The 19967-nt window shown below is 36.1% G+C and overlaps 1 protein-coding gene across 1 annotated transcript; it reads left to right on the forward strand.

Moving 5' to 3' along the window:
- Nucleotides 1-4612: 4612 nt before the first annotated feature.
- On the forward strand, nt 4613-9269 carry LOC148016239 (U-box domain-containing protein 52-like). The gene is made up of 4 exons (XM_087664637.1): nt 4613-6061; nt 7622-7743; nt 7831-7949; nt 8439-9269. Exons 1-4 carry the CDS (start codon nt 5839-5841, stop codon nt 8563-8565), a joined length of 591 nt encoding a protein of 196 aa, XP_087520763.1. The 5' UTR covers nt 4613-5838; the 3' UTR covers nt 8566-9269.
- Nucleotides 9270-19967: the final 10698 nt, after the last annotated feature.

Consider the following 19967-nt stretch of genomic DNA (forward strand, 5'->3'; position numbering starts at 1 on the left):
TACCTAGGGAGGTAACACTCGCCTATGGTTAGACCTGTCACCCTAGGCCACTTGCACCGCACCTCCCTTGACACAAATAGGGTCCTCAAGTGTGGGACATCACCCAGGCTTGCCTGCGGTTAGACCCACCTCCCCATTCCACTAGCATGAGTACAATGCACCAACACAATGAGGTAGGCACTCCCCTTAGGAACAACACCGCATCTTCTCCTTTCAGGCATCACAAAAAGCAACAAACCACCAACTTCGGAGGCCCCCGTCAACCACGCAATATCCTTTTGGCTTCTACCGAAAATCATTTTACAGCTTCCACAAGCACCTGAGTCTCCAAGTGGCCCTCACCTTTACACCACTTGGCCAATTGCCTACCAACCTACAACAACACAGAAGTAAAGAGTAAAGACATGCAAGCGACCTCCAAAGATAAGCCAGGGCAAAAAGCACAATTTTAAATGAAAGGCACCTCAAAAAACTTGGAAAACTCTTGTAAAAGAGCACTAGGCTCCCTCCTATGCCAATTGTAAAATATTAGACGGGTGTAGGCTAGAGGCATAAGGCTAGAAAAGGGAAATGGAAAAATGACCTTGCCTTAATGGCCAGTCATGTAAAAAAGGGATGGGTGCCCATGGGGTTTTTAGGGTTTGTATATATAAAGTTCAAAAAGTGAATGGAAGCTCATTCTTTGGTGTGTGGCTAACAAGAGCTCTCTTCTTCTTCTCTTCTCCTCATCTTCTTGCTTGTGTGTGCTCTTAAGAGAGGGAGTGTGAGAGTGTGAGGGAGTGAGTGTGTGAGAGTGAGGGATCAAGAGGGTGAAGCTCTTCACCATCTCCTCTTCTCTTCTTCTCTTCTCTTCTCTTTTCTCGCGCGCGCGGCTATGGAGGATGGAGCTTGGAGATGGAGGAGGCTTGAGGATGCTTGAGCTCGCATCTAGGATCGTGGAGCTACCGGGGTGTGCGAGAGAGGAGGCAACTCGTATCGGCATCAAGGTAAGCTCACTACACTCATAGGATCGACGGCGCGTCGGCTAGGTGAGAGATAGCCATTAGATCTCGCTTTAAACGCTTGAAGCAATAAGCGGTCCGTGGGTCTTGGCGGTTGAGCGTGAGCTCCCACTACAGCCACCTATACTGTACAAGATAAATATAGGCGGCTAGGCATAGGTGGCCTTTAACCCCCAACACCCATATATTAAAATATCTATGTTCATAGGAAGAACTTACGTTTTTACCCACAAATTAAGTATAAGTTGCATGAAAATCAACTTTACACTCCAATGTTACAATAATGACTCTTTACATGCTCTAGGATTCTAAAATTATTACAAGCACATTGGCTTGGGGAAGTTACTATATGTATATTTTCTACATCACGCGAGTTCAAGGCCTATTTATAAATATCCTTATATGTGAATTGTTGTTGAATAAAATATAACCCTTTTCTATTTAATCTATAAAATAATTCCTTTATATTACACCCTTTTTTATGTTAAAAATGTATAAAAGTGGTATTTTAAAAATACCTTATTTTGAATCCACGTGATGCACAAATATTCATGAGTAACTTATCCGAGCTTATAATCATTCTAGAAATTATTTTACTAGTTTTAATGGTTTCCAAATAGCCTTCTTCTTGATGTTTCCAACTTCAAGTTGGCCATTTTAAAAAAAAGAAACTTATCATTTTAAATAACTATTATCTATGAAAACTACTATTGCTTGTGTAAGTTGTTGCTTTTAGATTCTCAACGGTTTACTTCTTTGCTTGTTGGCTTTTATGGGCTCTATTAGACTTTTCTTTGACCACCTTTGACTATTTTTGACTTACCTCTTCTTTATTTGACTTGCACCTAGCATCAATCTAGGTAAATATTAATCTCCCTTCTATTTGAGGGTCAATGCCTTGCCATCGATTGTAAAAGCTAGCATACATTAACATGCAATAAAGATGAGAATACATGGAACTTCAGTTGAAATGCTAATGAGAGGTAATGGCTAAAAAGAATAGCTATAGATGAGGTTATGATTGTTTGTGCTCATAGTTGATGGTGCTTCAAGCCTTTTGAACCATTCTTACAGGTATACATGCACTCCCTAGAGGTGTGACTAAAATTATTGTATAGGGTGGATGGGTGGGTGTGCAATTGGGAGATGCATCTATCACTAGGAAATTTGAGGCTTCCTAGGTGTATCCTACACTTGAGGATCAAGTTAGTGTAAGGGCTAGTATAATGTAGAGGGTTCCTATGTGATGGGTCTTTTGAGCAAGCCCAAGATATCATACCCTTGATGTGCCTTAGAATGTGAAGTAGGGGAGGAGCTAGGGGGTTAAAAGATGGAGCCAGCCAATTGAGGTCACCAAGTGTCTCTATTAGGGACCTCTCTTACACACACACACACACACACACACAGATACATATGTACATATAAAACTTATTTTTTCAAAGAGAGAGTGTAGAAGCAACTATAAGAGACATGCCTCACTCATCAAATATCTTAATTACTAGTGGAGTTTGTGGGAGAAATAGAAGAGATTAATGTAATGTGACTCTTGTTTGAAATATTTTTCGTGGTTACACATTTACGTTTGGATTCAATGTTGAATGAACTATGAAGAGAGGTATCTGGGTAAGAATAGGCTTTATCCTTTCGAAAGCCATGTAATCTTTTCATCTTATCTCTTTCAATGCATTGCCTCTTTTGAATTAAAGAAGTATATTAAAATTTTATAGAGAATGAAATCATAGGGCACCTTTTTTGTATAAACAACTTTGCCCTATGAACCAAAAGTCGTAAAAACAACTTGTGTTTCTATGGGAATAAAACAAGCTTGTGTATCACATTTTCACAACAAAATTAGGATCAAACTCCAACTTACACCACACATGCATGTAGATGTGTAGTCGAACCCCTGTAAAGGCAAGTCCTTTTCCACGTTTCCTCATGAGCTCCCAATATGAAAAGCGGTAAACATTTCTAAAGATGTACAACAAAGTTGTACATAGAATCAAAGGAAAAATAAACTATTTTACGTACGAACATACAAAGCAACATGCAAATGATATGTAGATCATCAAAAAAGGTAAAACAATGAAAATAGACAACATGATAAGTTTAATAAAGATGAAAATATTTTATATATTTTCCAAAGAGGAAGACATATCAAAGTAAATCTTTACAGTATAAGTGGGTTGGTCCCATACATAGTAATACATAAAATTAGAACAAACACAAGTATCGTTAAAAAGGACTCAAAAAGGAAACATGACTACAATGTTATATGTATCTAGGATTAAGGAATGCTTCCAAGTTCCATAATGCCAACAATAAGTTTGCAAGTTTTGAGAAACACGACACAAGCAGGATGCAAGATGACCATGTAAGTGGAGGGAACTATCAAAGAACCATTTTCCAAGAGTAATCCATGTGAGATGCCTATTGCTCGACAAAGCTAGCCAAGGAAGGAACTTCACATTCAACCTTCTCTAAAGAGTTGTTGATAACATGGACAACAAGATCAACACAATGACAAAATTTTACTAGTTGGGAGAAACCTTGTTTGCAACCATTGGAAAAAGAACGAAAGAGTTGAGAAGTGAGTGACTAGCATATGTTATAAAATCTTTGCATGAAGCCCATTTTAACAACTAGAAGCCCTAAAACTAGCTAATTTTGCTACAAATGATGTGAACCCTTCACTAAGATTTCAAAAAATTTGTTCTCAAAATCAGTTTTTTGCAAACCTCGAACCTCGCAAGTATTTTGATAATAGCTGATACAAAAACCTTAAACTTGAAAATTGTAAGTTTTTCCCAAGTTTCAAAATGAAAATTTACAAAAACATTCCTAAATTAGGTTGGTTTTATATTTATCATTTTAAAAACGTCCTCTTTGAATATGATTGGGACTCAGCCTTTTTCTAATTTTGCAATTCACTTAACACTAGAGCCTTTTTTCTTAACAAACACTAATGTGAACAACATTATTGGTGATCACAAAAATTGACATTGGTATTTTGAAAAAAAATGGTCTATAAATTTCAGTGTTCGTGAATAACAATTTCAAATAGTAAATACAAATTTTGTTGAATAACAAAGATTTTGGAGGGATAAGTAGTGTTTGTGGAAAACATTTTCCGATACAAAAGCCTTTGGCAGTGACAATTTGCAAGTTCTTTGGTCATTTTATGACCAAGTAACCCTAGCTTTTAAAAGTTAAAAGGCCCACATTTAGTGATTCACTTGATAGTGAACCTCAACATTTTTAGAGGCTTATAGATATAATTTGTGCCATGAGAGAAGGCAACCCACGGTTTTAACTCTTGCATCCATGGAAAAACTCAAACCAATGGGGCTACGACACGATCGGCCGAAGCCCCGATATCGAACGCGTAGAGACTGAAGTGTGAGTATTGGCCATTTTTACATACAACAATTTTTATAAAAAAATGTATTATAGACTTTATTAAGGTTTTTCTCAAATGTCAGACCTTGGGATGTTAGGTGTTGAAATTTTGGAATTAACTTGTCAGATTGTCTGGGAGATGCTTTGACTGGGCGGAAAGTGGAATATGCTCGGGGATATTCCGTGAATCGTCGACCCATGATTGCATGGACAGCCATTCACAAAACAGCGCATTCACAAGACAGGAGCATCAGAAAAGAGATGAGCAGTTCCTCCGCCATGGGTCGTTTTCCTGGTTGATGGAGAGCCATATTTGATGATGATTCTCTGCAGTGAGTTGCTTGCCCGACGGCACATTATCAGTCAATTGCTTGTCTGGCGAGGCATCGTCAGTCAGTGATCGCTTGTACAATCAGCCAGGCTTAATCATCTCATCATCCCCACTGTTTCACCATTAATTGGCTTGCCTGATCACAGTCAGGTTGTTTCATCATCTGATCCACCACACAAGGATTCATCTCCAAGGTTTATTCAATCAACGTATAGCTGCTGAATCACCAGAAACCAGTTGTAGTAATTTGCAGCTTGTTATACGGTCAGTCTGGCTTGATCATCTCACCCACAAGGCATACTCCTGCACAAGGATTAACCCTTGTTTGATCATCTCATCCACCATCACGCAAGGATTACCCTTGTTTCATCATCTCATCCACCATCACGCATGACTGCATCATCAACAAGGAACCTACAAGGTTGATTCAAGCTGCCAAACACTACTTTGCACATAGGCCAAAGATTCTTCAGCAATTGCCATGGGTTCACTCATATGGTGGGCAATGTAATTTCTCATTAAGCTGCTGACAGAATCAGAGTTTTAATCGCTGCCACGATCTCGCCACAACACCATACATTACATCAGGTGATCTCAGGCAGTGAGAGGGATTCTCAACAGGTTCGAAGCTAACAATATATCTGCACATTCTGCAAGGTGTAATATATCTTACAGGCCGGCTGTATCACAGAGAAGATTTGTAAGGCAGTTTTTGGGTTTATATAATTCTAGAATCTTGCCATAAGGCCGTCTACAGTCTAATGGATGTCTAGTGTAAGCCTTGTAAGCACAGTCAGTATCGTCCTGATCTAGATACAAGTCGCCACAGGACCATGTGCAGGTTGGATGCCTTGGATTAACCAGGGTTTAGATGTTCTCTTTTATGATGCACTCGATGTCTTGTGATACTAATCACACCGTGCAGACATGCCTCTTTTGTAAGGCATTGTAAGAACAACGCAAATAAAGAACAGATTCACAGCTTTTGTGCAGCAAGCCTGCAGGTTCAAGGTCACTTAAATCTTGAACCAACCAACTTTTGGACGAGTGTACTGCTGTGGCTTTGACGTGGGATATCTACATAATTTATACATAAATTTGGAAGAGATGGATATAAATTCTGAGATTGTGGAGGAGTTCGAAGCAGAGCATCATATTCAGGCTGCTCGGCCAGTTGATCTTGAAGAATGCCCAAAGATTGCAGTGGCTGTGGGTAAAAGCCAAAGCAGCTCACATGCCTTGAAGTGGGTGCTGGACAATGTGGAATTGCCAGGAGGTTTGGTTCACCTTGTACATGTGCAAGCTCCAATCCACTACATCCCAACACCGAGTAAGTCATTTTCTCCACATTAATCACAAGAAGTTTTAGATAAATTCCCACTATAATTCCCACATTATGAATTACAACAACATCATGAGCTTTTGGGAGGGAGGGACCGCATAGCTACCTAGGTGCGATCAGGGGCAGGGGGCTGCTGGCTCCCACCTAGCTAGGCATGCGGTCCCTCCCTCGCAAAAGCTCATGATGTTTGGACATTGTATGGAAAAACAAGGGAAAAGAGCCCCTTTCCCACCTGGGAAAATGCCAACAGAAACTATCTCTAGCTTGAAGGTCTCAACAGAATGCAAAATGGTAGCTTGAAGGTCTCAACAGAGTACTGATAGCATTATAAGTCATGCTAAATTGTAGCTTGAACGTCTCAACAGAATGCTGATACCATTATAGTCATCATTAATAGGCTTGGCTGGCATTCTGTACTGTGGAAATTTGGCATGTGGATTCAATTAGTTACTTCGCAAGTGTGAGTCCTCTGTTTTAAGTGCAGTCTCTGCTTCTTGGTAATAATGTTGATCAGCACTCTGCAGTCTCAGCATACTTGACCTGCAGGCCCTCGTCTAGTATGCTTTTAGATTGTGCCATTTCATGCAATATGTCTTTTTTAACCAAATATCTATAATTCGGTGATGGTCTTCGGATGTAGCTAATCTTTGAACCAATTTTTTGACGGTTCAAAGGATTTCTTTGTTAAGCCTTACCTTATGAGCCAGCTAGTGTTTTTCTTGTAGAGAAACCTCTGCAAAAGACCTCATGCAAGAGTACATTGTTTCTGTGGATCCTGTCATCAAATATGTTGATGACCTCTTCCTAGTTCATGGACTTGGCACTGATTGGTAGAAAATCAGGAATTGCTGCACGAAGGTTGGGCTAAAAATACAAGTGTGGATTTTGGTAATCTAGCAATCAGACACTTAAATAATGGTGGCTCAAAAGGAACCACATTGTATAAGCAGAGTAAAATGAGTTTCAGGTCAGGCAGTTTGACAAGAAATGCAGCAGTATCAGACTATCTGGAATTCACTGGCTTAAGAATCTCTAGCACTCCATGAGTTTACATACTTGTCATGCCATATACCCCCGTCTCATAAGTCAGTGGTAGACAAACATCATCGTGAAAGCTGTCAAGACAAGCAAGCCAGTATAAGTAAAAATGTTTGATGAAGCTTTCTCCATTTTTGATGAAATGGGTTAGACTTGCAGTAATTAGTCTTAAGCTAAGCTAAGTATAAATGTTTGATGAAGCTTTCTCCATTTAGATGAAATGGGTTCTTGCTGTATTTAGGTCTGAAGCCAAACTAAGTATAAATACTTTGAAGCTTTCTCCATTTTAAATGCAATGGGTTCTTGCTGTAATTAACCCTTGTGGAACTGGACTGGGGTTCCTTGCCTATAGGACTAGGTGAATTATGGTAACATGTTCTTAATCGATAACAGAGCACATTGGTATGTCTGTCATCATGCAATTGTTTGAAAATGTTCTGCAATTGCTGGTTAACGGTTTGAAGGTGTTCTGCAATTGCTTCCTAGCCTTACATGCCTACATAACTGCAGTGGGGAACAATGTACCCATAGATCAAGTCAGTGAGGATGTTGTAAATGAACACAAATTGAAGCGATTCATGGAAACCGAGAAGCTGCTTAGCCAATACAAGAAGATGTGCGACGACAGGCAGGCAAGTCTGCAAATATATGTGCTGTTGGAATGTTGTTGGTGGTGCTGGGGTATCTCCTGCTAAGATGTTTGTTTGGATTTTTCTTAGGTGACATCAGAGGTGTGTTGCTCAGAAGGAATAGTACAGAGAGAACTGGTGGATCAAATATCAAATCTATGCATTGCAAAGCTAGTTTTGGGGACTTCATCTCAAAACAAAATTACAAAGTAAGCCCTCTTATTCTTAACAACCATGTTACTTAAGTCAGCAGTGTGGACATGATTGCAGGTCTCTCCAACTACTTTTAATGGTTATGTGCCATTGGGTAGCCTGTTTTGGGAGTGTATTCAAATAAAGTTCATTTCCCCTGTTTTTACCTGTGGTGTTCAATGTCATGAGCTTCTGCTCGCAAGGCACCGCATACCTAGCTAGGTGCAACCGGTGGCATGGTGCTGTTGGTCCCCACCTCAGGTTGGCAGCCACTTGCCCCCAACCGCACCTAGCTACGTATGTGGTCCCCCCCTTGCAAAAGCTCATGATGTTGTCAAAATTCAGTACAATGTGGGAATTATAGTGAGGATTTGCCTAATTTAGCTCTTCTTGTGCAACATGAATCACTGCCAACAATCAAAAGTGGTTAGAATGTGTTGTACATCATTCTTGCATCCAATGTAGCAAAACTAAGTTGTTTCTTAGTATTTACTAATTTTCCACAGGGCTTTAAAGGGACCAAGCATCTCATCTTATGTAGTGAAGCATGCCCCAGAGTTTTGTACTGTGATGGTTGTATGCAAAGGTAAGCTCCAAATGGTCAAGGATGCAAAACATCCACTTTCTACTTGAGCAATTGCAGATGGAAAAACCCTAAAAAGGCGCGCAAGCATTTTGTGGGGATGTTAACCCATATTATTCAAAGTATATGACCATCTTGAAAAATGAAAGGAAATCAAGTAGTTCAAGGTAACACAATCTTCTTCTCATGATTCTTGGGTAGCATGTGTATAAACCTTGCTTTTGTTTACAATCTTCTTTTTAGCTTGCCTTACTTTAGCCGTAGTGGAAGTTTGCCAACTCTTATCTTCTAGTTTCTCTAGCCTGGGTGAAAAAAGCAACCAAGGAATCTTTCCAAATCCAAGATGAAGGTTACCACAATCCCATAAGAGATGCTCTTTAAATATATTTCATTATCTTGATATGAGAACCTACTTTCCATGTTATTTAATAAATATGCCCTTGATAAATATTTCTCAAGTATCTTGAAACCAAAGCCTACTTTCCTTAATTTTTATCATACATGCACACGTGTGCACAGTTTGTGTGTGTGTGTGTGTGACTGAAAATTCTAGTAGTTTTAGCTTGTTTCAAACAATGATAAATGTTAAATTCTTAGCATTACTCGTGATGACATGCTATTGCAATGGTTGAGTGGTCTGAATCCTTCCTTAAGTAACTTTGTTTAAGTCATGTTTTTGATAAAATAGGGCCATTAGCTAAATTCACAATAGGGCATGCTCCATTGCACCCATGCACACAACTGATACAACTTATTTAAATGTATACATGTATATACATTCCTTTCTAATAAAGTCACCTTTATTGCAACTTACCGTGTCATTGAGGTGGGATATCAAGTATTATATTGTTTCAATTCATTGATTTAAAGATTGTTCTGTTTACCTATTCATGTACACTATTCAAGGGGAAAACTGTATAACATGAACCTTGTTATGAATGATGGGGGCTTTAGACAAGTGATAGTCTATGGAATAGTAGAATCAAGCATTGTATATGGAAGTGTCGGGAAATTTCAAGAGTATTGGACAAGATTTAACACTACATATGAAAATTCAAAATACGTAACGTTTGTGAATTTGAACACAAGAACACAATTCAATTAAAATTCATTAAGAGGTTAAGTTGTCATGGAGGTTTGCAATATACGTATGTTACTATGCAAGGTCATAATATTCATAATGGTGCACCTCATTGCTCATCAATGTTATTTAGAGATTTGAGGAAATGTTCAACAAACACTTTAAGTAGATGTGAGTAGATTTTGTACCACAAGAACATGTGCAATTGTAAAAGCAAGTATAAAAAGTGATTTCAAGTGCTTTGGATTTATTAGAGATATTTATCTATTAGGAATTGTTATATTGGCTAATAAATTTTCTCAAGTAAAAAAGAACTTGAAAGTTTAGCAAGCTTGACGTATTTTTTTAAAAGAGTGTATTTATCACATTTAAAAATGTATGAGACAATGTCTTAGCATATTATTATGTGTAGTAAATAATGTCATAATTCGTGCATCATGAGATGGTTTCATGATATCATCTTCCAAACGGCCAAGTGATGATAAAGTACATGGCTTTTCACAAAATTTTCCATATGAAAAATCAAGGGCATGTTTGCCTTAGTGATGGTTGTGATGGAAGAATAGAAAACGCTAAGTATGCTTAATGCTATAGATGAGAGCAAGATAAATTGTGTTGTAATACTTTCCACTCTTCATGCTTGTTTCTATAAACAACAACCACTAAGGTAGTATTAGAAGGAAATAATGTTAAGACATAATGGCTTGTTGTGGAAGCAAAGAAAGCTTTGAAGGCTTCATAATTGTTTTTTAAAATGAAAGCCATTAATGGTTTAGGGTGGAACCAAAGAATTATGTTTGTAGAGTAAATCTATTTTCTTGATGATGAAGATGACTTTAATGCCAATAGATGTTATGAAACCTTTTAAGCACTTGTAATATATTAGTAATAGACCATCTTAATCAAATAAAGCATGCATTATCCAAGTGAAAATATAATGCAAGCATCCTAAATGATGTAAGTTTTGTTTTATGGATAAGGCCTTATAGTATGTAAAGAAAGGATTTTTTTTAAATATCATTTGAATGCACATTATATAGATGATTTCTTAAAGGTGGACCCCTCCCCCCGCGAGAATATTATATCATTTGTGAATTCTAGCTTTAATTTTGGCTTAGTGCTAATTCTTTAATTAGATCGTTGATCTTTTGCAAGATTAATTTATTTGATTACATCTCTAATATAAATAACATTAAAGTAATAACGTAAGACAAGCTTCTGTATTACAATCAAAATAAGACTTTCTTTTCAAAAAGCTTTCTTATTTTTCTTGTGTGGTCTATTTTTGGAAAGCTTTGTTAGCTTTCTTTATAAAATTAACATGATCATATCTAAAATTAAAACAATAGAAAAATTATAAATCTAAAATTTCACAATTATCCAAGTTCAAAATTTGGAGCTTTAAACTTTTCATATGTGATAGTGATGCTTAAATATCAAGATTCAATACAAAAGAATCTCTATAACTACTATAGCAATCCTTCTAATATACTAGTTTTTCTATTTGTTATTTATTTATCTTTACATGAAGGCATGATGATTGGACACACACACACACAAGTATATACAAAAAAAACATATATTCTATATATTATTGAGAACTTTGCCTTGAGGATCTTGAACCAACCAAGGCTCCCAAGCATATGTGGCATAAGGAGAAGGAGTTTAGTATTCAAGAAATAAAGATTACTTTTTCTTAAAGGGTGAGTGAGGATTATATTTATTTTCTATATATATATATATATAAATAAAGGTTGGATATGTGCAGGCAATGTGCACATACTTTAAAAACATCTACAAATGCACACAATCAAAAAGAGCTAAATGTTTTTTTAAATTGAATATTATGGAATGTGATAATAATTTTAATGGTTAAACAAGTTCATGCAATGTATACACACTCTAAAATCACGCACAAATGCACATAGACTATAAAAAGATACGAATAATATTTGCACACAGACATGTACATGTATACACACGTGCAAACACACACACACATGTATGTATATATACACATGCAAACATATATACATGTATGCATATATGCAAACAAGCTCATACGCATGTAAATATAAACGAGTGAGAAAAGAGAGAGAGAGAGAGAGAGAGAGAGAGAGAGAGAGAGAGAGAGATCAAATGCGTACTTACACACACACACACACATGTAAACACACATATCCACTTATCTAATAATTATTATGTATACTTATATTTTATTTATTATTTGTATTAATGACCATTCTAATATACGTACTATAATTATTAATAATTTTATGTAATTTATTGAATAGTAGTAATTAATTATTAATAAATCAATTTATCATAAATAAAAATGTATACTTGTATTTTAGTTAACATATATAACTATATACATATGTTATTCATTATTAACAATGAGAGAGAGAGAGAGAGAGTTCATTTTCTTTTAAATATTATATGGCCTTAACAAAAGAGAATGATAAGAGTATAGAAAGTCCTTTCTTTCACATTGCAACTACCATTTTAGATAGGTATATTATTTTCTTGATTTTCTTGTTAAAATTATCTTAAACTATTTCTCTTTTCTTTCTCTCTCTCTTTTCTTCTCTTTAGTCAGAGTTTAGTTCAAGAAAAAGAGTTTACATTTAGGTTGTTTTTGCAATTTTTTGTTTTCAAAAACCTACTAAGTTTATTTTGGTTTATAATTAAAATTCAATCAACTTCTTTGTTTCAAAACTAGGACATAATTTGAAGTGTTGAATTATACACTAGGGTCATTGATATAGTTAAAGTCATCATTATTGTAGTAAAAAGTAGGAAATAAATATCCATGAGTGGTTATGTTCTAGATATATTATATTTCTACTTGTTAAGAATTTGAGGTATAACATGTGCAACAAAGGTTTATAATTCTAGAAGTTTCACAATTCCTATTAGAGAACAAATTTTTGAATTCCTAGGGGAAACTGAGATATTTTTTCCAAATATTTGTCTCCAACTAAACTTTAGATAGTAATTCACAACCATTTAGTTTTTAATTAACCTTAACATTCCTTTTGACCAACATAGGCTCAAAATTTAGGGACTATCAATGAGATGTTTTTTTATAGAGAATTTTGTCACTTACAACAATGTCAGTTAAAATCCACCTCTAAAAAAAACATGTAAATATTTGAGCTTCAAATAAAATCCTCACAGTTTTGGACTTGTTTAAATATTTCTAGTTGTGGAGCTTCTTCATTTTAAAAGATTGACAAACCATTAGGATTTCAAAATTTATGTACAATCTAGATATGTAGACATTTTAAAGTTTTACAAATTATCGTACCTTTTAGTGATTATTTGTATTTGTTCAAATACTTCTATCTCCAAGTGTCTTCTGACTCAAATATGTCTATAGTAATTAGAATATTTGATGGTAGAAAAAATATTATAACATATTTCCTAGAATACTGCTTTATGCATATATGTGGTTGGTGTTTGTTATGTTAATTCCAACATGTGGTTGGTAAGTCAAGGCACACCACCCATGTGCATCCATAACTAGCCAACCTCTTGTCAACCTCTAATAGAACAAAGGTGCTATCAATGCTAACCTTCAATGTATCTTAGCTATTGAGCACTCACACCTTTTACACTCACTCTTCTCGATCTAGCATTTATCTTATTCTCACCATCAAACATCATAGTGCATGGGTAGATAAATCTTCACATTAGTCGTATCAAGTTGATAGAATAGCAATTTAAATTCAATAATTTTTGGGATATCTTCTTCATAAACTTGATTTCTTAGCCAGATTCACATTTGTGCATGGGTAGATAAATCTTCAAATTAGTTGTATCAAGTTGGTAGAATAGCAATTTAAATTCAATAATTTTTAGGATATCTTCTTCATATACCTTGATTTCTTAGCCAGATTCAAGGTCTATCTTCTTTACATTGTAAAGACTTCAAGGGTGCATGCATTAAGAACCCTACATATTATGCGTATTGAAGAAGTATTACCCCTCTACTAACATGTTGTGAGATGATAAACTAACTCACTTATATGTTATAAGATTATAAAATGACCACTCTAAAACTTATGGTTTTTTCAACATGTACCAAAAATTTCCCTTCTATAAACAATCTTGTAAAATTGTATCAAATAACATAACCCTCATGGTGAGCTCATTGTGATAAACTTATATATTTGGATGTGCACCCTCAAGCATGAAGGCAAATCAAAAGGTAAATAATCTTATGAATGAGGTATTTGTTCTTGTTACTAACTTCATTGACTTGGTTAATTAATAAATAGAAAGTCAATGTATGCCATTCCTTTTCTTTTGAAATAGTAAAAATGCTTGCATGATGAGGTCACTAGGCCTAATAAGAACATTATCAAGAAGTTGAGTTATTGTGCCCATAGTTCTAAGGTAAGGGTATTTATAAGAATGTTTTCCTATTGGGAGAGCTCTCGCTCTAGTCAACTCCTTTAGGTGGTGGGAATTCATGTAGCTCTTCACAAGAAATATAATCACATTCTTTCCTTTCTTTTAGTTGGCTCTTCTACCTTTTTTAGTTTGACTATAAATAGAGGTTGTTTCTTAAGTTCATTTAGTGTTTTACTAGCTTTTGGAGTTTTGGCTTTACTTCGTTAGACCTTAGCTCTACGAACGTGAAGGTCTCTAAATGTATTTCTATATAATAACATCAAGCTAGTCCATTCCAATCATTCTAGCATTAACTTCTAACCTAGACTATGGAAAAAACATTGTAGTGAAAATGTTATTTAGGGAGAAACCTAGCACTTTGATTGTGTAGTTGCCAAAGTTTCTTTTCCATTGGACAATTATATTTTGCCTTGAGTTATTATTGCTCAACCATAAGGTTTGTATACACTTCAGTGAGAAAAACAAATGAGTACTACCTATATCAAAACTAGAAGGTTGAAGTTCTTCCTTGGTAAAGTTCTAGAGTTTGGATAATGAAATACTAGTTATTCCTTGGCAAAACTAGATCAAAACAACCTATATAAAAACTAGAAGGTTGAAGTTCTTCCTTGGCAAGGTTCTAGAGTTTGGATAATGAAATACTAGTTATTCTAGCCTAGGAGGTGCACCTTATAGAATATGTAAGATGTCACGTGATTTCAAAAGAAAGGGTAATTTATTCAATAAAATTTACTAGATTATATTTACAAAAGGGGTTTCTAAATTACAATTTTGAAAGAATATGTAAGTTTAGTAAAGTAAAAGGGATCATTTTATGGCCTTATAGCATGTGAAAAATGGTATTTCTTAATACCCTTTATAAACACATGCTATATGGATGATTTCTTATAGATGTACCCCCCAAGTATTTTAGCATTCATGTTCTATTCTAACATAAATATGGGGGGCTTTGACCATTGTACCGATAACATTTTGGACATAGTAAAAAGTATACCAATGAATGATATCTTTCTATTACAAAACCACCAAGATGAACGGTTTCTTCTCCCTCAAGAAACATTCTATGAGTCTTGACAATTATTGCACACAATTTTCTAGTTTAGAAAGGAATTAGTGGGAGTTTGAGGACACTTTTTGGCCTTTTATAGTGGAAGGGGAGAGAGTGCTCTCCACCAATGAGGAGAAGGATTTTGTTACACAGCCTTTTTTTCAAAAATCATTTTGGAAATTTCAAACATAATATTGGTATTTTTGAAATTATTATTTTTATTGAAATGGCTCGAGTAATTGTTACTTTCCAATAGTAAAGTGGATTAATTGTCAGTTTTGCTAACATGGGTTGGAGTGGAGTGATTGTCATTTTTCAATACTAGTGTTTTATCATTGCATTTCAATCATTTCTCTTATTGAGGCAAAAAGAAGGTGGCAAAATCATCCCATTTAAAATATTTTGGAATTTATTTTCTCCTCTCTTCCCTCTACTTGATAGCCCTGGGAGTTTCCCATTGTTTTCTCTCTAGTCTACTGAATGTTTATGCTCTCCATCTTCCTACTCCATGGAGGCCTTTGCTCGTTCATGTCAAAAACCTAGTGCTTCCATTGAGTCCATAGTCACTTATAATATGCTTGATAAGCAAGATAAGTGGGTTCCCTCGACCATAACAAAGGGAAATTAGATTATCATATAACTAAAAATGTAAAAGGGACACTCGATAGCCAATCCTTTTTTATCATATTGCAAGGGCAGGGTAATAGATTTTAGGCTTAGTGACTCCAAGAGGACAATCAAAGAAGTGTTTGTGCAACATGTTTTTATCATAAGGAGCTTTCCTTTGAGCCCAAAGTCTCTAATCTCCCTATGCATAGACCTAATTGCTTGTGCAATTTGGTTGTGTTTATTACTTTCTGGTATGAATAAAGGTTTTTGTTTCTTATTAATCTTGTAATTGATAAGACCATTTGATATTAACATACCATTGTATCCATCAAGCCTTGAGAAGTGATAACTAGTGGAATGTGTGGTAGATGATTTAGATGTCATCCACGCCTCCCTGAGTGAGGAGCTTTACAAGGGGAGGACCAAAGTGACACTAGGGTTGAGAGGGAAAATTTCTTTTACGATCATTTTTATATACTACATCCCTCGAGTGAGCAATGGGAAACCTTGTCCAGCATCCCCCTTCTAGATTTTAAGAGCAAAGAGTGACTTGTTGAGATGTGGAGCTCTACATAAGTTGGCATCCACTACATGCCTTGGTGATGTGGCACGGTATTATTCATTGGTGTGTTAGGTGATTGACATGAGAATATACTAGTGATTTTACAGCTTGACTACACCCACGTAGTCCATCCTTAGTTATGGCACATTTGTTGTGCCACCTTTTCTTTCCTAGCAGGTTCACACTTAATTACCCGTGTACATATGTTGTTGTACTTTCATATAAGTATTATATTATATTGTAGACTTAGTTATTTTGTGTTGAAGAAGAAGAAAGAAGAAGAAGATTTCAGTCCTATCTCTCTATGTTCTCAAGTCTCCATTACTTTTGTGTGTGTGCACACTCTTGGGTGCTCCATTACTTTTGTGTGTGTGTATTTGAGCCATTCTACGGCAACATGGAGCTCGATTGAAGGCTGAGGTGAAGGAATTGGAGCACAAAAGCAAGAAAGCAAGCAATGGGTAAGAAGCTCTTTTACCTTGACCGATTTGCCTTAAGTTATAGTCATCGCAGTAGGCTCCTAAGGCTGTGATTTTTGGCATCTAAGGTCAATTTTACCCCTATTTTGGACCTATAAGTGGTCCCAATAACTTTTTTTTGGTATGATATAGTTTTGGTTGTGTTTGGCCTTTACAAGTATATATGTTACAGATTTCAAATCTGTAAGGTTTCAAGTGATTATTGGGTTGTAGACGCAAGAGGTATTTGGATACAAATTGCATATTGTAGTTTGCATGGATGTTTTTTTGAAATGAAATGAGTAGCTAGTACAATAATGTGCAAAATGCAATTGGGATTGATGAGCATGAGAGTGTGGTTGTATAGGTTAACAGTCATAGACATTGAGTGGACCACAAGAGTCTCCTAGTTATGGTTTTGTTGGTAGACCTTGGAGTGGAAAATTGAGGTCATAGGTTACTCCACCAAGTACATCATAGATGTCAAGAAAAGGTAGAGAAAGTTGGGGACTTACCTATTGTGGAAAATGTATCATCAAGTTTCTCTCATGTTGATGCTAATTCAGATGGCTCTAAGCAAAGCTTGGATGAGGAATTTGGGATTCCATCTATTAAAGCACTCAGTTTGTGGAAGGCACAAGAGGATGCTAAAGCACTTGGTAGTGATCTAGGTCCACACAAGTCAAGTAGAGTGAGAAAGACAATGCAGCAATTGACATGTGCTAGCTATGTAGCTCATCACTACACATACATAGCTAAGGTTGTGCAGGATGTGGAACCCACTTGTTTTGAGGAGCAGTGGGTAATGAGTATTGGGATCATCTTATGGATGAAAAAATGGCTACACTTATGGATAATGACACTTTAGTGCCCTTACCTAAAGGTAAGAAAGCTATTGGCTACAAATGGGTTTACAAGGTCCAACATAGATAGATCTATTGAGAGTTATAAGGCATGGATAGTTGCCAAAGGGTATGTGCAGATTCATGGTATTTATTATGAGGATACCTTTACTCTAGTGGCTAAAATGGCCACTATAAGGGCTATCATAGCAATGATTGCATCAAAAGGTTGGATCATGCATCAAATGGATGTTAAGAATACCTTCTTGGAGGGGGAGTTGCAAGAGGAAGTTTACGTGCAGTAGCCACCTAGTTATGTGAATCAAAATCATCCAAATTATGTATGCAGACTTCGTAAGGCCTTGTATGGGGACTGAAGTAAGCACATGGGGCATAGCATGATATGATTGGAAAATACCTTGTCAGCATTGGATTTCATAGAGCACAAGCTAATAACTCACTTTATGTATGTGGGAGTGATGTAGATATTGCAATCAGTGGATGACTTGATCATTATGGGTGATATTGAGACAAAGATTGACAATGTGAAGGGTCTCCTCAAAGCTGAATTTGAGATAAAGGATTTAAGAGAGCTATGCTACGTTCTTTGCATAGAGATAATCAAGACTCCAAATGGTATATCGTTGTCATAGAGTCAGTGTGCGTTGGAAATGTTGAGGAAGTATGGTATGGCTAATTGCAAGCCTATTTCTATACCTTTGGATGCTAATGGTAAGCTTAGTGCACACGAGGGTGATTTGATTGAAGATGTCACTATGTATCAAAAGATTGTGGGTGGCCTTATCTATTTGATCATCATTAGGCCAAACATAAACTATATGGTTGGTTTGGAGAATCAGTTTATGCAACTTCCACGAAAGCCACATTTGGATGTAGTTCGGTGCACATTGTGCTATGTCAAGTCCACATTGGACTATGCCTTATTCTATGGTGTAGGTGTACCATTGGAGTTGTATGGTTACATAGATGTAGATTGGGCTAGTAGTATTTTAGATAGGAGATCTACCAATGGTCTTATATTTTCCTTTAGAAGTGTTGCTATTACTTGGAGAAGCAAGAAGCAGCCAATAGTTGCCTTGTCTAGTACAAAGGAAAAATAGAGAGGTGCTACAATTATAGCATGTGAGGTAGCTTGGTTATGCAAGATAGTGATTTGGGGATGCAAGTGAATAAGAAGGTTATCATGTACTATAATAACCTTGGTAGCATTCAATTAGCTAGGAACCCAATGTATCATACATGGACCAAATACATAGAGGTCCATTACAATTTCATTTGGAAGCGAGTTTTAGCAGGTGATATTGACTTGGTTTATCCCAATACAAAGGATCAAGTTGCTAACGTTTTTACCAAGGCCTTGGGAGCTGAGAAGCTTCAATGCTTTAGGACTATGCTTGGAGTTCACGAGCTCATGCTGAACTTGAGGGGGAGTGTTGAGATATCAAGTTTTACATGAGCTAACATCCAATGCATGCCTTGGTGATGTGGCATGATATTATTCACTAGCATGTTAGTAGGTGACCAACTTGAGGATATGCCAATGATTCTACAAGTGGACTAAACCCACACAGTCCATCCTTGGTTATGGTGCATTTATTGTGCCACCTCTTCTTTCCTAGTAAGTTCACACTTAGATACTGCGTGTACATACATTGTGGTACTTTCATATTAGTATTTTATCATGTTGTAGAATTAGTTCTTTTACGATGAAGAAGAAGAAAAAGAAGAAGATTTCAAACCTACCTTTCTATATTCTCAAGTCTCCATTGCTTTTGTGTGTGTATACTCTTGGGTGTTTTACCTCTCTCTCGTCTTGTTTACTTTCATGACCGCTAAGTAAATTCAAGGATATGCAAGAGTTACACGTGCAAAAATTTTCACAAGTTAGAAAAATGCCTAAAGGCCAACATTTCAAGTAGGTAAAGTAAAATCTACTTTTATGGATATAGCCATTTTTGTGGACTTCTTCTCTACTACTAAAGTTTAGACCTCAAGAACCATGTTCCTAGTGAAGTGTCCAAATTTAGATAGCATCTTAGAGTTTGTGAATGCAGGCTAGGATATAATGGTACAAGATGGAATCTCGTGCAATGTGCAACTAGATTCTGTTGTCTGTAACAAGTATATAATTGCCATTGAAAACTTCATCATGACATTCTTTGCAGAAGATGGCACCATGTTTGCGAAAAGTCGTTGTCATTAGACTAAGACATGAGGGAATTTTCTAGAAATTCAATAGTAGACATTGATGTTTGGTTGAATGATAAACTATTGATTATTATGAAATTGGGATCAATGTACACATTACAACAATTGAGGAGGGACCTGCACAATGAAGATATCCAACTTTGTACTTCGTTTAACTTTTATGTTAATGATAAAAATGTATATATTTATTTGCATTGCTTATTT

Source organism: Lygodium microphyllum, chromosome 23 (genome assembly GCF_053477565.2).
Source record: "Lygodium microphyllum isolate KBCC chromosome 23, Lygodium_microphyllum_v1.1.10, whole genome shotgun sequence".
In the NCBI taxonomy this organism is placed as follows: Eukaryota; Viridiplantae; Streptophyta; class Polypodiopsida; order Schizaeales; family Lygodiaceae; genus Lygodium; species Lygodium microphyllum.

Excerpts from the sequence above, each read along its gene's own strand:
- LOC148016239 (XM_087664637.1), top strand. The coding sequence starts at position 5,839 with ATGGATATAAATTCTGAGATTGTGGAGGAGTTCGAAGCAGAGCATCAT. Across the intron at positions 7,744-7,830 it reads AGATGTGCGACGACAGGCAG|GTGACATCAGAGGTGTGTTG; the intron begins GCAAGTCTGCAA and ends GATTTTTCTTAG. Across the intron at positions 7,950-8,438 it reads TCTCAAAACAAAATTACAAA|GGCTTTAAAGGGACCAAGCA; the intron begins GTAAGCCCTCTT and ends AATTTTCCACAG.